Source organism: Nelumbo nucifera, chromosome 3, assembly GCF_055504915.1.
Source record: "Nelumbo nucifera cultivar China Antique chromosome 3, China Antique-T2T, whole genome shotgun sequence".
In the NCBI taxonomy this organism is placed as follows: Eukaryota; Viridiplantae; Streptophyta; class Magnoliopsida; order Proteales; family Nelumbonaceae; genus Nelumbo; species Nelumbo nucifera.
In genome coordinates, this window is record NC_142651.1 from 41,488,143 (window position 1) to 41,508,403 (window position 20,261).

The 20,261-nt window shown below is 35.6% G+C and overlaps 1 protein-coding gene and 1 pseudogene across 5 annotated transcripts in view; one reads left to right on the top strand and one right to left on the bottom strand.

Annotated features, from left to right (window-relative positions):
* Positions 1 to 10,836: 10,836 nt before the first annotated feature.
* On the bottom strand, positions 10,837 to 13,277 carry LOC109115169 (serine/threonine-protein kinase-like protein At1g28390; annotated as a pseudogene).
* Positions 13,278 to 13,358: 81 nt separating this feature from the next.
* Positions 13,359 to 20,261, top strand: part of LOC104603956 (uncharacterized) — a 28,890-nt gene continuing 21,987 nt past the window's right edge. For 4 of the 5 annotated variants that reach the window (XM_010268141.3, XM_088901808.1, XM_088901810.1 and 1 more), the window contains exons 1-2: positions 13,359 to 14,586; positions 19,096 to 20,089. In XM_010268141.3, the coding sequence (XP_010266443.1) occupies positions 13,623 to 14,586; positions 19,096 to 20,089 (1,958 nt within the window). In that variant the 5' untranslated portion in view covers positions 13,359 to 13,622. The remainder of the gene's footprint in view (positions 14,587 to 19,095; positions 20,090 to 20,261) is intronic. The other variant, XM_010268142.3, reaches the window with a different exon arrangement.

Genomic DNA, 20,261 nt, shown 5'->3' on the forward strand with positions numbered 1-20,261 from the left:
GGGGCCAATGGGAACCTCATCAAGGCTAGAGGGCACAAAGTAGGTTGTCCTTCTTTAATGGTTGTGGAAGCCCTAGCAATTAGGCTAGGTATGGCATAATTTGTTGTGCATGGATCATAGAGGATCATGATTGAGTTGGATGCCTTAGAGCTCATCCAAGCTATTAGAAATCTTTAAGCTTTAAAATGTCTTTAATTGTTTCTATCATTAAAGATATCAACGACTTGGAAGAAAAATTCAAATAAGTTTGTTTTCCGCCATCTTTAAATCAACTAATGGTGCGATTCAATTTGTTGCTGAGGAGATGTTAGCTTTTCAAGATACATGGGAATGGGAAGCCATGTCCCCCTGTTGGCTTGTGAGGGCCCTTTGGCTGGATGTCCCAACTTGAGTGTTTGTAATTATCTTGTATCTAGAGAGAGAGAGAGAGAGAGAGAGAGTTCCATCCAAGGATTAAAGTATCGGTATTAGGTATCGTATTGGATAATTCGGATACGGATACGAATACATTTTGAAAACGCATGGATACGAATGAAAAACATGAAAACACTTGGATACGCTAGGAAAATGAATATTAATTCCATAAATATATTACTAACAATAGGTTTAATGTCAAAATAGCTACAAATAATGTATAAATACATAAGAATAGTATATTTCGACGATATATAAAGAAATATATTACAATTAATATAGCATAATGCATAGATATCATACAATTTTATTGATATGCATCAATCAAGATTCCAAGAAACATATTATATAGAATTTTATAAATTAATACATGCACAAAGCCATTATTATCTTATTTTATATTAAAGTCCAAGGCACAAAATCTATGCAACTATTATATTTCATTATTATATCATTTTTCTATTTTACTACTTATAATTTTTAACATTAACAAAAATGTTACTAAAATTAATTCTAAAAATTTTGGTAAACAATATTTTCATTTTTGTAAATAATAAATATGTTATTATATAATATTAATTGATAATTTATAAAAATATATAATCCTAACTTAAAATATATCAAATCTATTTAAATTTCAAGGATATATTATATGAAAATTCACAAATTTTAATTACTACAATAATTATTTCATTATTAATAGATTAGTGGATTTGATAGATTCAATTTATATATATTTTTAAGTATTTTATAAATAATATTTTTATTTTTTTAAATGATAAATACATAATTATTTAGTGCAAATTAAAATATTAATTAATAATCTATAAAAAATTTGAGATATATATCATGTGCAAATTAATAAATTTTAATTATTAAAATAATTATTCTATTATTAATATTTTAAAATTTCTTTAAATTAAAAATCAACATTTTGATATAAATGTGGATTTGGTAGAATATTTATTATATTGGTTTGTAAAATAATAATTTAAAATACTATTCCTTTTAATTTGTAATTGGAGTTGTTGAAGATAAAGTGTACATTGGTTATTGAGATTTTATGTAGATATTAAGTAATAACAGTTAACGTATTTCATTTATTAACATGAAATAAATGTTGGCTTAGTGGTTAAAGACCAATTGTTATTGCCCGCTAGGGGGGTTGTGGTCTTACCTCAAACTTGGATTTTAAAAATACAATAAAGGAGAGGACAAAATGGTCTCATAAAAGTTCAAAGTTAGCAAAATGGTAATGATGGGAGTAGAGTGTTGGAATCTAAAAATACAAGGTTTTTTTTATACCAAAAAAAACAAGGTAGCTTTCTATCTCTAATGAATGTTTGAGAACGTAAGTGTCACTACCTCCAAGGTACAGGGTAATTCCCTATATTTTACCCTATTTTGTTTTTGACCATTTGAGGGGAATACTGAAATTATAAAATAAAATAATAAATACCTAATATCACACATGTAAAGGCATAGACATACCCAATGCCATAGACTCACTTAAGTATTGTGCAATTCCTTGCCTTAAACATGTGAAGGACTTCTAGAATCAAGCTACAAACTTTAAATAGATTCACACTTGACACATAATAGTGCACTAGTTCTAGTGCTATTTATAAAGTTATTATTTGAATAATATTTAATTTTTTAAATAATATTAATAGAATTATTTAAATAATATTTATTTTTTTAATTATTTGTATTTTATATTCTTAATATCAAAATTTATTAAATCTATTATAATTATTTTTGTGTTTTTACTATTTTTTGAGGTTATTACATAATTTTATTATTTAATCTATTTTTTTAAATAATATTTAAAGTTATCCCTGAACCATTTTCGACCTATTAGCATGTGTAGTACTATTTATAAAATTATTGCAAAAATTCTTGCTTGTAGGGTTAAACCTCTTATAAGTAAAATTATTATTGCAAGTCAAAGTGCTTTTATTCCGGGCAAGCTAATTAAAGACAACATTCTTATAGCTCATGAAGTAACTAACTTTATGAAAAAGACTAGGGGAAGAAAAAATGGATGACCTTGAAGCTTGTTAAGAATAAGGCCTATAATAGGGTGAAATGGGGATTTCTTAGGGCATTGCAAATGTTAGGGTCTAGGGAGACTTGGATCAATTGGATAATGGAGTGTGTAACTATAGTCTCATATAAAATTCTTGTTAATTAAGCTCCAAGTGAAACTCTGAGACTAGAGAGAGATCTAAGACAAGGGGATCCCTTATCCCCATATCTTTTTTCTAGTGTCTCCAAAGTTTTATATGCAAATTTATATAAACTGGTGGATTCCAATCAATTGTTAGGCATTAAAATGAATAGAGATTGCTTGGTGATCTCAGACTTATTTTTTTGCAGATGATAGCTATTTGTTTATTAGAGATTGCTTGGATTCCAACTATGAGCAAGCTTCAAGTTAACAGGTAAATCTAGCCAAATCTGATTTTTTTTTCCTGCTAAAGTTTGCATAATAGGCCTCAAAGACTAATGACAATAACTCTATAAATGACGAGGGCGGATAACCCCTCTATATATTTGGGTCTCCCTACAACTTTTGGGAGATCTAAAAAAAAGCCCTCTTTAGTCACCTTGTTAAAAGAACTGAATGCAAGACAAAGAACTAGCAAGAGCTTTTGCTATCCCAAATGGGGAAAGAAGTGCTTTTAAAATCAGTTGTTGCAACAATTCCTGCTCATTCTATGTCTTGTTTTTTCCTCCCAAGAACAATATGTGACATGTTGCTTAAATTCCAAATGAATTTTTGGTGGAATTGTGGGGGATTTAAAAAAAAAAAAAATCCAATGGGTTAGATGGATGAATGCTAGCTAAAATAAACTAGATGGGCCAAAATAATTAATACTAAATACCTGAAGGGGAGGAGTTTCCTATCAACTAATCTCTAGAGAGGGGCTCATGGGAATGATAGAGTTTGCTTGCAGCTAAGGAAGTCATCAAATGTGGTGCTTGTTGGGCGGTTAACAAGGGTGAGAACATTAAGATTTGGGAAGATCCGTGGTTGCCTAGGATTCCATGATTCAAAATCCAAGGTCCAAACCCTTAGAATGCTAATTTAAATGAAATGAAAGACTTGATGGTGCCATGGTGGCTTCGGGTTAGAGATGGAATGAGGAGGTTATTAGGAATACTTTTAGTGAGGTATTTGTAGAAATTATCCTTAATACCCCTTTATCCTCTGGTGATTGGCAAGATAAACTTGTCTGGACCTTAAGTGAGAATGGTATCTTTCCAGTTAAATCTGCTTATTTTGCAGCAAAATCTCTAAGCATTAATAATTTAGAGTTGCAAGGAAGAACAAGAAGGGGAGCTTCGGCCATGAAAAAACATCATTTGAAGTCCCTGTGGGTACTTAATATTGATCCAAAAATTAAAAATTTCCTTTTGGAAATGTTTCTGAAATGCAATAGCAATTAAGGAAAATATCAAAAAAAGAGGGATTGGGGGATTTGATGTGTGCCCTATATGCAACCGAGAAGTTTAACCAATATCTCATGCATTGTTACATTATGAACATGCAAAAGCAATTGATTTGTTAGTAATCTTAAAATTAGGAGAGATATTTTTGCTTCATTTCCTTCCTGTGATTGCTAATTTAGTTGGTGGATTGATAAATGCAAAGATCAAGGTGATAGAAAAAAGAGGTTCTATGTCTATCTATTTTACTCCTATGGGCCATTTGGAGAAGTATGAATGCTTATATTTTTTAAAATATTGCTTTAAATCTGAATACTACTTTGGTGTGTGTTGACAGGATGATAAAAAGAGGAACTTGATTTTTCGATAAGGATGGCAACCTTCCTCCTTGCAGTTGACTTTTAAGAAGGTCTTCTTTTTTGGCAAGCCTTGGTCTAGGTGTTATCAAAGTTAACCTAGATGGTAGCTTTTTGGGACAAGCAAGGTTTCGAAAGACTAAAGGCCGAGGCGAGTTGGTTGTGTCTAATAAGGGCAAGGTGTACGCCTCAAACGCGTTTTGAGGCGTAAGCCTTGAGAAAAATAAAAGAAAAAAATATAATTCATAAATAATAAAGACATGAAAACATAAAATTATGATCTTATATGAATTGACTTCTATGATATATTAGACTTGGATTCATGGTTCAAAGTACCCATACACCCCAATATGCTGAAAGGGATGTATTGAGTATCGATACTTCGAAGCATGCATTCCTTTTTTTCATTTTTTTTTTAAATTTTACAAGGCTAGTTTTATATTATTTAACTATTAAAAAGAGTTTTTTAAAAATACCATAAAAAGGGGTATCGGTACCCCAAATAGACATTACAATTTGGGTTAGAATCTTACCAAAGTAGTTTTTTTCCCTAGAAAAACAAAATTATAGAAGTCAAACTTTTCAATTTAACCAACATTGAAAGCATTCCTATTTCCTTTCTTGCACTAGTATGCATTAGCAAAGAGTGCCCATCTATATGATGCATGTGCTTTAAAAATAGTCAAATAGATTATCAAGTATGAGATAGATGGACAAATGAGTAAGAATAAAGCGTGCACAATAAAGCAAGTTATTTTCTTACACATTTTATATGCAGTTTTTTTGTTATTTGTATGTTTATTTATTTGCTCATTACACCAATATATACAAAACAAGGCTTTTTTTGTCTTAAATCTATGTTTGACCCTATGTAAATCTTCATATTCCACATTAGCATGCCGAATAGTTGAGGCCTAAGCCTTGGACGTTTTGAGGCCAAAGGCCCAAAGGCGTAAGCCTCAAACAAGTTATGGCCTAAGCATTGTTGGTGGGGTTTGAGGCTATTGAGGCGAGCCCTTTTTTCCTATCTTCACCTTGAGGTTTAGGCCTTTGGCCTCCCCTCAAGAGCCTTTTAAAACAATGGGGACAAGCAAAGGCTATGTGGTGTCATTTTGAGGGATCACTGTAGAAAAGTGGTTACAACTCATTTTGGGAATTTGAAGGTTTGATCCCCCATTCAGGCTGGAGCTATTGCAGTCTTACAAGGGTTAAAGTTTGTTGTCTCGTTGCAAGCTTTAATTTTTTTTGCTGGAAAGTGACTATTTAAACCTTATTGATGTTATAAACCAAGGGAAGTTATTAGTGGCCAGGGATGTGTTTTCCTTAGTTTAGGATATAGTCAATGAAATTAAAGTTAGAAATATCAAAGTTTCTTTTGTAAATTGGTCAACCAATATTATGGTCCACTGTAGTTGCTGTTAAGGGCCTTAGTGAAGCAGGGTTGTATTTTCAAGTTTGCTCGGAGTGGATCTGGGAGCTAGCCTTGATGGACTTTTTTGTCAAGACATTCTCTTTGGTTGCCAAAAAAAAAAAAAAGATAGAATGGAAAATTGAAAAAAAAAATGTCAAGGGTATCCACATTCATTTGAACTCCATGTAGGGGAAAAGGACAAAAGGACTATTGTTTTTTTTTTTTCGATATTGACCAAAGCTCTCAATTTGAGGTGATGGCACATGGAACCAAATACTCCACCTGTATAGATATGAAATTAATGAACTAATATGGATAAGATGAGGAATTGTGCAAGAGTTGTCATAGGTATATAAAATTCGAACATTGACCAAACTACCAGAGTCTCCACATGTACATATATAAAGTTAGTAAATAAATATGGATAAGATGGGAAATTGTCCAAATAAAAGGGGTGTTATATATACTATAAAACTTAATCATCGACTAAACTAAGGTTGGATGTAAAACTCTTATATATAGATTACAAATGGGGGTGATCATTTTAAACCTGATTTGTCCAATTTTAAAATTGGGAAATTTATGGTTTAGTCTTGTAGACATTGAATTTTTCATGGGCCCCCAAATGGGCCTACTCCCCATAAACTCAAATTTGCCTATGGGCTTTTATTGTGGGTCCTTCTATTTGGGCTCCAACGCCATACTCTCAAATATGTACATGGGCCTTAACATTTGGCCTTTGCCTTTGTAAATCCATCAGCATAATGGAAGAGTCCATGTGGGACTCACCTTTAAGTCAAACTTAAATTCAAATCTGAATTATAAATCTTAGTGGTTTATGGAAATAATGCAACTAAAGATGATCTCAAGCTTTGATGATGGAAATCTAGTCAATGATTGAACAGAGAGAATAATTGATTGAAAATCATTATCTCCATAAATGGTAAATTACCAAATTTCTTCTTTAGGAAAGGTAACTAGAGCTAATCAAATCTCTAGTTAATTAAGGCACATCTTTCCATACATAAAAATTAGTTAATGATTGAAGAGAGAATAATGGACAATAAATTATTCACTTCAAGAATGACAATATTTACAATATTTCACTCTCTAAAAAGGGAAAGAAGAACTAATCAAATCCTTAATCAAGGGGATTAAGAGATTAGACCAAGAAATATATAAATAGGGATTCCCATCAAGAGAAAGGGGACCTTTGATAAAAAATAAACAAAGTGAAAGAAGAAGGCTCTTAGAGAAGGAAGCACACACCATCTTTTAAAGGGAAAAATCACAACACTTTTGAAGTCTTGTAGAAGCTTTCTTTGAATCAAGCTTTCAAAGCCCAATTAAATGAAGCAATCTTTATCATTTTTTTGAAGTACAGAATCACATCATCCGACCCTCGACTTCAACTCCAATACAAATCCTTGAGTTGAAAAAATATTCAACCAAGAGAGAATTAGAGGTTCTATCTCTTTTGTAAGAGAATTCAAATACAAAGAGTTTGTATCCCATTACTTCAAATAGACATATAAAAACAATTTATTTGAATTTGTCTTCATTTTTCTTATATTTGCATGTATAGAAATTTGTGTCGACAACTCCACCTCAGAAGTTTTTATTGGTTTTTTATTTTATTTACCAACACCTCTAACTATCATTCACTACCCCTCCTCTCCTTGAATTTTGATAGAATCCCCATTTGTCACTGTTCCAATTGTACAAACCAATAAAAATTTTAAGGTCGGGCCTACCCCCAATACTTCAAGCTTGATGGTGCATATTTATATAATGTTATATTTATAAATAATTTATACATGCATACATACATACATACACACACACACACACACATACACACATACACTAGTGGGGACTCGTGTGATGCACGGGAAAATCCGAAAGATTGAATAATTTTATTTACTATTAATTAATTGACAAATTAATAATGAAAATTTGTTGTTAATTAACTAAAAATATTCAAAGTTATAGTTAATATTTAAAAATTTGATAATTGCATGTTTTTATTTAATGTTGATTTGTATAAAATAATTATTATTAATTTAATATGAATAAATATTTTTAATAAGTTTATTTTTTAATTGTTTGTCATAATTTTAATAACTGTTATTATTTTTATTATTTTTAACTAACTTTTTGTTTGACTTTAAATAAATAAAAATAATTACAAAATTAACATTTTTATTAATTTCACTAATAATTAAAAATTATATAGGAATGGCAATGGCGTAGGTTTAGGGTGGGGCACCCATTCCGTAGTCAAGACACCCAACCCCATCCCACTCAGTCTCTGGTGTTGGGTGGGTTTAGGCCAAGGCATCCACTCCCCATCAGGGACGGGGAATCCTTGAATTTTTCCTCACCCTGTCCCCAATGTTAAGTAGGTTTATGGCAAGGAACCCCCTCCCCGTCAAGGACAAGGAATCCTTTGAGTTTTCCCTACCTTGTCCCCGATGTTGAGTGGGTTCAGGGCAAGGCACCTACTCCCCATCACTCTGCTAGGGATGGGTTCAGGGCAAGGCACCCACTCCTTGTTAGGGACGGAAAATCCTTGAATTTTCTTCGTCCCGGGGCAATCACCTAAAAATAATCTAATTTGTGGTTATTTTACAAATAGGATTATGGGAATTTGGGGGTATTTTAAGAATTTGATTATAACAATTTGGGGTACTTAATAAATGGAATTATAGGATCCTAAGATTATAAGAACTTAAGAAAAACTTAGAAATATTTTAAAAATTGATATTAAATTTAGGGATATTTTACTACTTTACCATCGGGTCTGAGGAATTACATGCAAACCATGTCCCCGCTCCATCCCTGATTTGGGGCAAAAATGTTTTCCCCATCCCTACCCCCTCCTTGCCCCATTCCCATTTAAGATCAGGGAAAACTTGCCTTGTTCAGGGCGGAGTGGGGTAGGACCCCAATTTTACAGGAAAAATTGTCATTCCTACAATTATAATTAATGAAAATATAAAGCTAACAAATCAATGGCTGAGATACTAAATCACTTAATAACTGGTTAGAGATTAATATATTATCTAAATTAACATAACCAATTAATTTTATAGCTAATTAAATTATTAAATATTATAAACTAAATTGATATAGAAATTTAATTAACCGGGTCTAAGTACATTTAATCTAACTATAATTTGGTAATAATAAATAAAATTAAATTAACATATTATTTGTATTATCCTAATTAATTATTTTACCTTTTAGCGATAATTAATTATAATGTGATTTAATTACATTCATGTAGTTAATGTGTAATAATTACATTGACACAGTATTAATCAATTATCATAGCTTAACATCAAATCTGTCACCATTTAACGTTGATCAATGTTAATTTAATTACAACTAAACAACTAATCAGTGTGATTTAATAGTTTAATAGGTTTGAAAAAATCATTGTGACTTAACGACTGTCAAAACTTAACCAATGCAATATGATATTAATGAAACATTTCGTGTAGGTGAGATGACTCGACCCGTTAACCCAGATGTGGTCGTCTATCTTAACCTTATGTATAGAAATTTCTCATTTTCAAATTCTGAGTGGTCCGCGCATTTGCTGACAAAAGAGATGCCACAGTTTTCTGAAGAAAAATTTATTGCTGAAAATAGTTATTCTCAATAAATGTAATGTAATTATTTTCAATAAATAAATAGTTTTTATAATTAAATAGTTTACTATAATTATGGTAAATAAACATTTTATTTAAACAAAAATTTCAAGTAAATAGTTTATTGTAATTATGGTAAACTAATTTTTAATTTCAACAAAATTGTAAAACAAAACAAATAATATAAATAGTAAATAACATAAATGGGTCGGATATGAGATGGACATAGCAAAGATCTGATCCACTTTAATCATCAGTGTTACCCGCATTACATCTACAATGTTCGCTCAAATGGGCAAGTGAAGTTGGTCTAAAACAGTGCGATGCATGGACCTGATGATGATTTTCATTTCCTAGTGATTTCCAGGTGACCAGGAAATGAATGATTTCCACCTAACAAAGTGCGGTGGAAGTATGCTGGAGAATATATGAATGATTCATCTGAGATGGAGCTTTCAAACCAGTAGAGGTATGCTAGTTGTGATTTCCAAGTGTAGTACTCCGAAATTGCTTAGAGAACAATGGGGTGTAGGTATGCTGGCACTTCAAATTAATCGGACCGTTGAACTACAAGATAAGAAAATAATACTTTAGCAATACAGAGGGGCGGGTTTTGTTGCTTATAAGGAGAAAGCCGATGCCCCTGTTTTAGTGAAAAAATTTGCTTGCTTGTGGAAATATTTCAGAGCACAATCGGGTGGACTTTGTACAGCAGCTGGTCTACCTTTAAATCTGTTTATGGATGAACTATAATATGAGAATACGAAAAGTTAGAAAAACAACGGGGCGGAGCCCCTGTTTCGCTGCATAGAAGGAGAAAAACGAAGAAAATTCTCGCCTTACCTTTAAGATGGGTCCTCTCTACTGAACTTACAGAAGACAAGAGGCCGGTGTTTCACTTGGAAGAAAAAGAACATGGATGCATTAGGAGATGTGTTATCACAATTCAGAATCGTGATAAATTGTCTTTCTAATTTAGTGGGCTTTCTTCCTAAATTAGTGGGCAAAACAGGGGAGATTGCCATGCCAATGGCAACTCTATGAGCTTTTTGGGTAATAAAAAGTGAACTGACATGACAAGCTCTATTTTAGTATATATATGCTGTTTTATGTTATAGACACTTATAATCCATATTATGTAATGCCTACAAGAATTGGAATTACTCTAATCCTTTTTGGTCAGAGAATGTACCCTGAGGAGCTTAGACGTAGGGGTGTCAACCATATTCAAAAATTCGATTTTGAAATCGGTATTGAACATAATCGAATCAAATTCGGATAATTTAAATATATAATTGATCGAATTTAGATATCCTATTCTTATTGAATAATTAATCGAATTCGAATTCAGATATTCTAATTCGATTTGATAAATATCCGAATTCAATCGATTATTTAATTTATATATAATATATAAAATATTTTATATGATTTATATAATTTATATCAATAAAATATTTATTAATTATCTAAAATAATTAATTAATTAAATTTGAATCGAATCAAATATTCGAATATTTAATTAGATTCGAATCCCTATATGATACCCAATAAGAACTCTAGTGGTAGAATAGTACCCTACCCCATAGGAACACTGCAGCGGCATACATTAATACATTAAATGAGTTCGGCTTGAGTCCAGGCAAACTTTGGTCAGGGCATAGTTCGCGCAAAAGGAGACGCGCCACCTCCACTTAATTTAAAATGTTTGAAGCATGCGGGGTGGTTAACGCCGTTAGCTTGTAAATAATGAAACAAAATCCACCTTTTCGAGCCCGCTCTTCTCTCTCGCTCGATTGTCGCATGTTTTCTTCTCCTACACCGAGCTGGAGTCCGCCACACCGGAGGTTTCTCCCCGGCTTCATTTCTTGGTAAAGGTGCTGTTGCTGTTGTTAAGAAGACGATGGTAAGCTCGTTGCTGTTGTTGACGATGGCAGTGTCTACAGAGCTGTTCTTGACGATGGTAAGCCCGTTGCTGTTGTTAAGAAGACGATGACGTGGGCTGGAGCCACGCTTCAAGGTGGGGACTTCAACAACATGAACAATCATCCCGTGGACAACGAGATCGAAGTCCTTTCCAGAATTCGAAGCCATCGTCTGGTGAATATGCTGGGATTCAGTGTTGATGCAAAAGAGAAGAAGCTTCTCGTCGTTGAGTTTATGGAGAATGGATCTCTTTACGATCTCCTACACGCAAATACATAAAAGGATTAAATTTACAGGAAACTGAATTACCCAATCAATGTGCCCGTTTGGAAGTATATCATACAGATGAAGCAGTCATTCTTCAATTAACTATACTTCAAATTTCCAATCGAGACCTGTACCGATCGCTTCTTATCGAGTATCTTCTTCTGGGAACCTTTCTGCACGCGTACTACCAATCTCGACACACCCAGGTGACCCAGCCCCCTAAACTGAGGATTTTTCACCAGCTGAAACACCAACCTTCTTTCCCCACCCCGTACTAATCCTTCGGTTTGCAACAACCTCGACTTGTTCAACAATCTCATGGCATGAGGCATACTCAGAGCCAAACTTGATTTCCTTCGGACCAGCGCAACCTGATAACTAGAAGAGCCCATTTTCCTTGTATCAACTGGACCAGTTGATTTAGGTTGCATGCAACTACCACCAGCAGCAATCCAAGTACTTGCTTTTCGCCCAAAATCCTCACTAACAGCACCATTTGAAGGATTTGCTGCTTCTCGCCCTGAATACTCACCGTCACCAATAGGAACAGCACCGACGGAGCTAATTGCTTCTCGCCCGAAATTCTCACTTGCAACACTAACCGAACTAACTGCTTATTGCCCGATTTCCTCAGCAACAACTCCAATCGAACCCATTGCTTCTTTCACCGAATCCATAGAGGGCGGAACACTAGATACTTTTGTATTCCTCAACGACGAAGCTCTATTCCCAGATTTGGAGGTCTTGACGACAGCCTCTTCTTTCCCATCATCAAACACCGTTCGGTCAATTGCTGGAAATGTCTTCTTTACCCACTTCCTGAGATTGTTCCAAACTGTCGAAGGCACTTTCTTGCTGTCGACCCGACACATTGTAGACACTCAACCACCTCCACCATAGATGGCATCTTTTTCGGCCGTCGACCCGACACATTGTGCCGCCAGAACCGCCAATTGTCTCATTACAGACGAGTCCCCGGGCGGTCCGATCCGGGGATCGAACAACAGAGAAAATTCAAACTGCTTGGTAAGTGGCAAGGCCCAATCAACTACCGAGGGTGGGCTGTAGTTCACATCAATGGCGTTTCGGCTACTGATGATCTCCAACAACAGAATCCCAAAACTGAAGACATCGCTCTTGGTACTGAGATTCTCTGGCAAAACGTAGCCGGGGTCGAGGTAGCCCAAAGTGCCGGCGGGAGGCGTAAATCTTTACGTCCTCAACGTGTCCCCTCAAGGCCAACCCGAAATTCCCCAGCCTGGCATTCCAGTTTCTGTCGACGAGCACGTTTGACGACTTAATGTCCCTGTGAATGACCGGCGGGTTCGAAGAATGCAGAGTCTCGACCGCCTTCGTGGTCTGCAAGGCGAACCGGATTCGCTTAGCCCACCTTGAAGCGTGGCTCCAGCCCACGTCATTGTCTTCTTAACAGCAACAACGAGCTTACCATGAACAGCTATGTAGACACTGCCATGGCTACCTTTACCAAGAAATGAAGCCGGGGAGAAACCTCCGGTGGTGGACTCCAGCTCGGCGTAGGAAGAGAACATGGGAGCGGACTGGAAAAAATGGATTTGTGTCATTATTTACAAGCTAACGGCGTTAAACAAAAGTTAAACACCTCGCATGCTTCAAACATTTTAAATTAAGTAGAGGACGCGTGGCTTTTGCGCAATCTTTGCCCTGACCGAAGCTGCCTGGACTGAAAGTTCGGCTTCGGTCAGAGCATGACCGTTCAAACAGATGAAAGGTTGCAAGAGGTTGTTTGAACGGTGTGAAGCCGGTCTCATTTTAGCTGAAGACCGAGCGTCCACCGTCCACGTCAAATTGGCATACCGATTTATTTTGATCAAGCCAATTCGTAAGCAATGGTAGCAAACACTACCTAAGATACTGAGGGTAGGGTTGGTACCAAACAAAGCATAAGATAGTGTAGGTAGCGTTGTTATGAGAATAGTGATTGTCTTTTACCCGCCAAGACCGAGCGTCTACTTCAATTGACAATTCTCTAATTCCCTTCCGACTTCTCTGTAATAGCGACTGATCATCTTCGTCCAGTCTTGTTGCGGGAATAGGGTTACCTTGTCTCCCCCTACTTTGTTCTTCATTTTCATTAAAATCGTCATTGGTTTCGATGAAATGGACGAATTTAGGGTTTCTGAACTTGGAAGTCCCATCGTGATTACTGAAGTCGATGCCAAGGACAACGAAAACTGCAGTATTTCGAAACTAATTTCTTTCCTTCAGTCGGCTTACAAGCCGGCAGATTTCCAGAAGGTGGAAAGGATATTGACATCGAGAGAAGAAAAAATGAGAATTCAGATAAAAGGTTTGCAAGTCGAGGTAAAGAGAAGTTCAGAAGAGTTGAAAGTAAAGGGCACGGAAAGACGCTGTGTTGAATTAGAAAAGGAGTTGGAAGTTTACCGAACCAGGTGTAGAGAGTTGGAAGAAAAGAACATGAAGGCTCAAAATGACTGTACGGTTTTGTCAATGGAACTGGAGAAGAGGAAGAAAGAGTATGAAACTCTTAAGGGTAGCAAACTCGATATTGAAGACAAACTCAAGGAGTATAAGAGTTCGTATGATGAGCTCAAGCAGCGGTTTACTCGTTTGGAAGAAGATCACAAGGTAATCTGTGAAAGAGAGAAAAATGCAGAAGAAAGAAATACTAATTTGTCAGAGGAGATCAAGAAGATAAAGGAAGATGCAGAAGAGATGTACTTCCAACTCAAGAGGGAGAATAGGTTATTAGAGCGTGTTAAAAGGAAGTCCAAGAGTGAGATTAAGGTTTGGAAGAAGGAGTTGGGGGAACTGAATTTGCGAGTGATAAGGTTGGAAGAAAAGGATATAGCTTTGAGAGCTACGCAGGAAGGAGATTTACCGGAGACAGTTCCTTGCAATGACAAAGACAAGAACGAAGTAAGAACTACGAGCAAAATTCAAAATGATGTAAATCGTGGAATTAGCAGTCCCGGCTTGGTCGATCAGCAAAACAAAGAGAAATTGCTGAATGCTGATGGAAAAATTAATTGTTGTGCCAATGTAGGGTCTACTTGCCTTTCTCCAATTAAAGGAAGTAAACCTGTGCAGGTCCAAGTCCAAGGTACTGAAGAACTCATTTAGTTTTAGTCAGATTTGTATTTGTTTAAGTTCTTTTGTTAGATGAAAAGTTTAATCTGTTTGCTGATTTCTCCTGTGCACCATATATGAGGAGTTACTTGCCATATTATCCTACCTGTGATATACTAGCAAGAAACCCATTAGATCCATGGGATAGACAGAAAGAATGTAAGTTTAAAGATAATGAGTGCAAACTAATAATTGAATGTCATCATTTTACTGTTTCATTTGACAAAGATGCAACCAAAGTATATGACTGTCAGGGATCTGTTAAAGAAAGTTAAATGGATGACAAGAAATATGACTGTCAGGTTTCAGTGGGTCAGCAGATCAGCAAATGTAATGGCTGATTCTCTGGCCAAGCAAGGGGTGCCAAGGGGAGATCTGTTTTGGGCTACTTTGTAATTGTGTTTCAGGCTTGTGTATGTTTAGTGTATATGGTTCAGTCCTTGGGGGAGGTAACACCTCGTGCCTCCTCCTAGGCTGACTGTACTTTCGTTATTTGAATTAATAAAACTACTCTCATTTATCAAAAAAAAAAAGATGCAACCAAAGTATAATACTGTGCCTAAATGTAAAGAACCAAGAGGCTACAGTGCCATTTAAGTAAACCAATGAATGATTATGTAAACAAAAATTAGAATTCTATTTCTCAAAGAACCATTCAACCTAAAAGCTTAAGCTGTTAGGAGAGGTCCTTGAATAGGTTGATATTCTCTAACACGCCCCCTCACACGAAAGTCCATTGGGCTTGAAGTGTGAACAAGCAAAGGCCCACCCATACCTTGTGCTGAAACTTAATTAATTATAATGGGGGTAATGAGGATCGAACACTAGACCACTTGGTCAAAGTGGCTCTGATACCATCTCAAAGAACCATTCAACCTAAAAGCTTAAGCTGTTAGGAGAGGTCCTTGAATAGGTTGATATTCTCTAACACTATTAATAATAGAAAGAAAATCATAAGAAGCAAATACACAGGAACTGAAGAAGGAATTTTATCTTTTTGTTCTCAACCTTCTCAGAACACATTTGCACCAAACTCTTCCTGTTCTAAGTCTAAATAGAAAATATAGAAAGATTCCATTTTTAGTCCCACTTTCTTGGTTATCACAAATTTGATCAATCTGTGAAGAAAACAACAGGTTGTTGAATCTGACCTAGAAACCTTTATAGGTCAAGTTGCACATATTTTTTTATTGGTTCAAATTGCCTGTCTTAGATTTTTCCTATAAATTGTCATAAAGATGCACTCCATCTCCTCGAGTTATTCCTTTTAAGTTTTCAGCTCGCCTACCGATTAGGATGGAGTATCAAGGTAACTTGGTTGGTCTCTTTGGGTAACTTCAGGTCCTTTCTCATCCTAGAGAGGAGATGTTATATATCTGGGATTTCATTTCTAACAATAACACTCTTTGATACGATATTGAAGATCACTTCCAAATTGTGATTAGGCAGATGTTAGCAAATTGGTAAGGTCCTTGGTCCCTTGAGTACCTACTCAGATAAGCTAAGATGTTGGTCTCTATGACAAACAGCCTGTTTGGATGGGCTCTGAGATGTGTTGGTTATGCAGGGATGGTATAGAATGAAATGTGCTTTGAGTTCTTAGATTAATTGTCTAGCTGATGTGGGTTACTGGTGGGATCAAAAATTACTATAGATGTGGACATGGACCTATATGCCATTTTAGACAATTCCCTATTATGTGCAAACCAATGGGGCCTAATAGGCGTCTATATTTTAGTGGTATTCCTTTCTGGTAATAATTGCACAACCAACTTGGTGCTAAATAGGGCTGTCAATGTATTAATGTTGCTCCAAGCCAATCGATATCCAATCCAATTAAATTGGTTTAGATGTATAATGTCCACTAAACTAATTAAATTGGATTCAATTCAAACCTAAAGTTAATACTAGTTATTGGATTAACCCAAAACCTAAAGGTAGTACATAGCCATCTCTCTATAGTCTCATGAAAAAATATCCACTCTCACTCAAGCCTAATCCAACACAACCAGTGGCTTAAATAAGCAAAATACCCAATATTATCAGAATTATAGAAGTCCCCAAAAGTTTATCAACATTACAATTATGCGTTGTGAGGGCAGAGATGGGGGTTAGTAAAACATTGGGATTGTTTCTCCGGGGGGGAGGGGAAGAGTTTGCGAGGAAGGCTTTTAAAGAATTGGAAGAAAAGGGTCAAGAGAATAAAGAAAGGAAAGAGAAAACAGTTGTTTTCAAAGAACTGATATTGATTCTTTCAGACACTGGGAGATCATCTAAAGTTGTAAGAATTGAAAGCAAAGAGGATCAAGAGGTGGAAGCAGTCCAGACCTTTGAGAAGAATGCGGTCTTCAATAGAGAGGATTAACACTGCTCATAAGGATCATATGGAGCTCAAGAAATTCACCAACGCAGTAAGATGCTTTTGAAGCCAAAAAAAGCAGAAAGTAATGCAGGTTTCAAAAGTTTTCACTATATTGAAAGGAGGTCTTTTCAGGGTTGGGCCTAATAAGAGGGTGAAGAAAATGAAGAGAGTACATAAGAGAAGGGATTTCCAAGAAACTAGTAGGTGATGCAAAGTAACTGGGTAGAGGATTAATGCAATTTTGTTTTGGAAACTAGTTTTTCTCATGATAGTGGGTCCTTGTAGTTTTGCTGTTGGGGTCTAGTGATATATTTTAATTGTGTGGAAAGAAGTTGTTTCATTGAATTTGTTTGATTATAAGTTGTTGAGTTGGGCTGCAGGGAAAATTTCTGCAATCTTCATTGGGTCAGTAACCTTGGTTGTTTGAGTCTTGGGTTATTTGTTATTCAGGAGGAGGATATGTTGGGTGGGAAGTTTTTATTCTTTTTTGTCCTCTCTGGTGACCCCTGGTCATCTTTCTTGTAATTCTCTCTCTCTCTCTCTCTCTCTCTCTCTTTTCTTTTAATAAAATTTTCATTTACCTTCAATCTAGGGCCTTCCGGTATTGGTGGAGTGTTCAAAGATGAGAATGGAAATATATGTGGCTTGTATTCAGGTCCTATTGATCAAGGTGACTCAGTGAGAGCTTAATTCTTGGCTGCTATTGTTGGGGTGCAAAAAACTAAGGATATGGGAATTACTAGACTGATTCTCGAAGGGGACTCCAAAATAGTTGTTGGCTGGTTGGAAAAAGGAGATGGGGTTCTATGGCAATTCAGAAATGAACTCATAAGATTCAAGATGATATCAAGAGATATGCAAATCCATGTAAGATGGGTTAGGAGGTTTGCAAATGGGTTGGCTAAGCAAGGAACTCATGGACAGCATTTGTTTTGGGATCAATGTTAAATGTGTGGGGGGTTCTTTGCTGTAATGGGTCTTTGGCCTAACAACTTCTTGCTGTATTTTTTTGTTCCTTAATCTTAATAAAATTTCTTGAGTTGCCGATCATTTTTTTTTTCATTTACCTTCAGAAAACATTCCTCCAACACTTGAAAGAAAACCCAAATACAATATCTCTCTACATCCTTCTTCAAACTTGAGGTGGGGAAACCAGCTTGAGTTTGCAAGGAAGGATGTTTAAGCAGCCTCCATAAAAGTCAAAGTGCTAAAGGAAACCACCAGCCGGAAGAGGCCTAGGGAGTAGAAACCAAAGTTGACTATATAACAGCTGAACAAGGTAACACAACATGATATGAGCTTGTGCCGGAAAGCCTGAGTAAAGCCAATTCATGATCCAATAATCTCCAAACGGAAGCTAGTCAATAGAGCCAACTATGTCTTATTCATAGTTTGGGAAAAACACAATGTATCAGTAAGCTCATTGCATAACAAATCAGCAGTTGGTTATCAGAAAGCCAACCCATAAACAAAGCATAGAACCAAATACCATGCCAAAGAACTGAAATTAGCCATCAAAAGGCCAATTGCAATTACAGAACCAAAGAACCAACCGTGTTAAATAACTAGATATTCAAATATGCCAATATAATTACCAAATTGAATTGGCCAGCAGAAAGCCAACTAGAATAGCAGTTTGTGTAGAGTCCATTTAATCTAGTGAGTCATACAACTGGATTGAATTTTGGCTGGAAAATCTTCTAGATTGTACCATGATCATGATAGATACGCTATAGTATTTCAAGTGTAATATTGTAACTAAAAAAAGGGTGTTACCCAATGTTGGTCCTGGCAATCTGAGTTCTTGGGAGGAGTGTACTAGATATAGACCTAACCTCTGGAATTTGTAACATGAGGTGGATACTCAGACTTGAACATACATTCTCATGATTGTCATCCCAAGAGTTTACCATTGTGCCAAGTGAAATACTGGAACTGAAGTCCATAATTCCCCCTATGGAAAAGATTACCATAACCTTTTTGGTTCTTGAAGATCTGAATTATATATATTTACTGTTTCAATCACTTCGCTACAAAATAAACACCTAAATTGTTACAGATGTGGCTAATGATGGAAAACACTTGCACTAGTCTCACTGCCTTTACTCCTATTTTGCAAAGCTGCAGGTCCACCTTCTATTTTTGTTAATGCCCAGGAAGAGAACAAAAGGGCTCCTATGGAGTATGGAACCAAAGTGTTCAAAAGTGAAGAGAACAAAAAGATCAATCCATCCACGGTCACTAATGCTAGACCTGCATTTGGAGGTGTCATTGACATCAGTGATAGTGATGATGAAACGTGTACTACTACTGTTCCTTCTACTAACATTGGGAATGCTGGAGAAACTTCTACTTTGGTTGAGGAGCTGAAGTGTTTAAAGTGGAGACATTCAGATCAGAGAGGAGGAAATGATAGAAACTGTGAGGAGAATTTTCCATTCACTTCAACATCCAAAAGGAAGCGAATTATCAGCATTGAGAGTGAGGGTGATGATGATGAAGATAAAGTTTCAATTAGTAAATATATGACAAAGAAACATCAAGAGTTAGGTCGCAAACCCTTTTGTTCTCCCATGACTCATTCTGTAGCTCCTATTGTATTTTCTCAGGGTGACAATGCTGAAGAATCAATGGCTGCAAGACAGCATCTCATCACATTAAGAAAGTGTGAAGAAAAAATGGGTGAAACAGAAAAGTTCTCTATGAGTCAATTGGGGAATAGTGCATCTAAATATCAGAATCCATTAAATAAAACTGTTAAGCATGCTGAAGAGGATGAGATGGAAGAAACTGGTTCAGAAGGTGAGGGTGAGAGCTTGGGTGGATATATTGTTAATGGCTTTGGTGATTCGAATTGTAAAAGTGCATCTAGTGATTCAGATTGTGTAGTGGAGAGTGAAGCCTATGAACATATAGCATCAAGGACCCAAAGAAGCAAACGTGATAAATTAGAATGGGAGTATGTGGCAGACATGATTTCGTCATTTGACAAGGATCCTAAACTCTGTATGAAGGCTGTTTGTGCTCTTTATCGGCAGCAAGCATCCAAGGAAAAATCAATTAAAGGTTCATTATGTTCTAACAGCCAAGGGTTTAATAAGCTTGATGCACTCAGGTATGCATTATGAATATTACTTTATTATTTTTTCCATTGACAGAAAAAATAATTATAAAATGTTGGTACCTTGCTAAAACTCAGGTATGCATTATGAATATTTTCCCATAACTATATTTGAAAGTTTCTAACTCAATTATAAAATGTTAACAACATATTGTCTCGTTTAAAA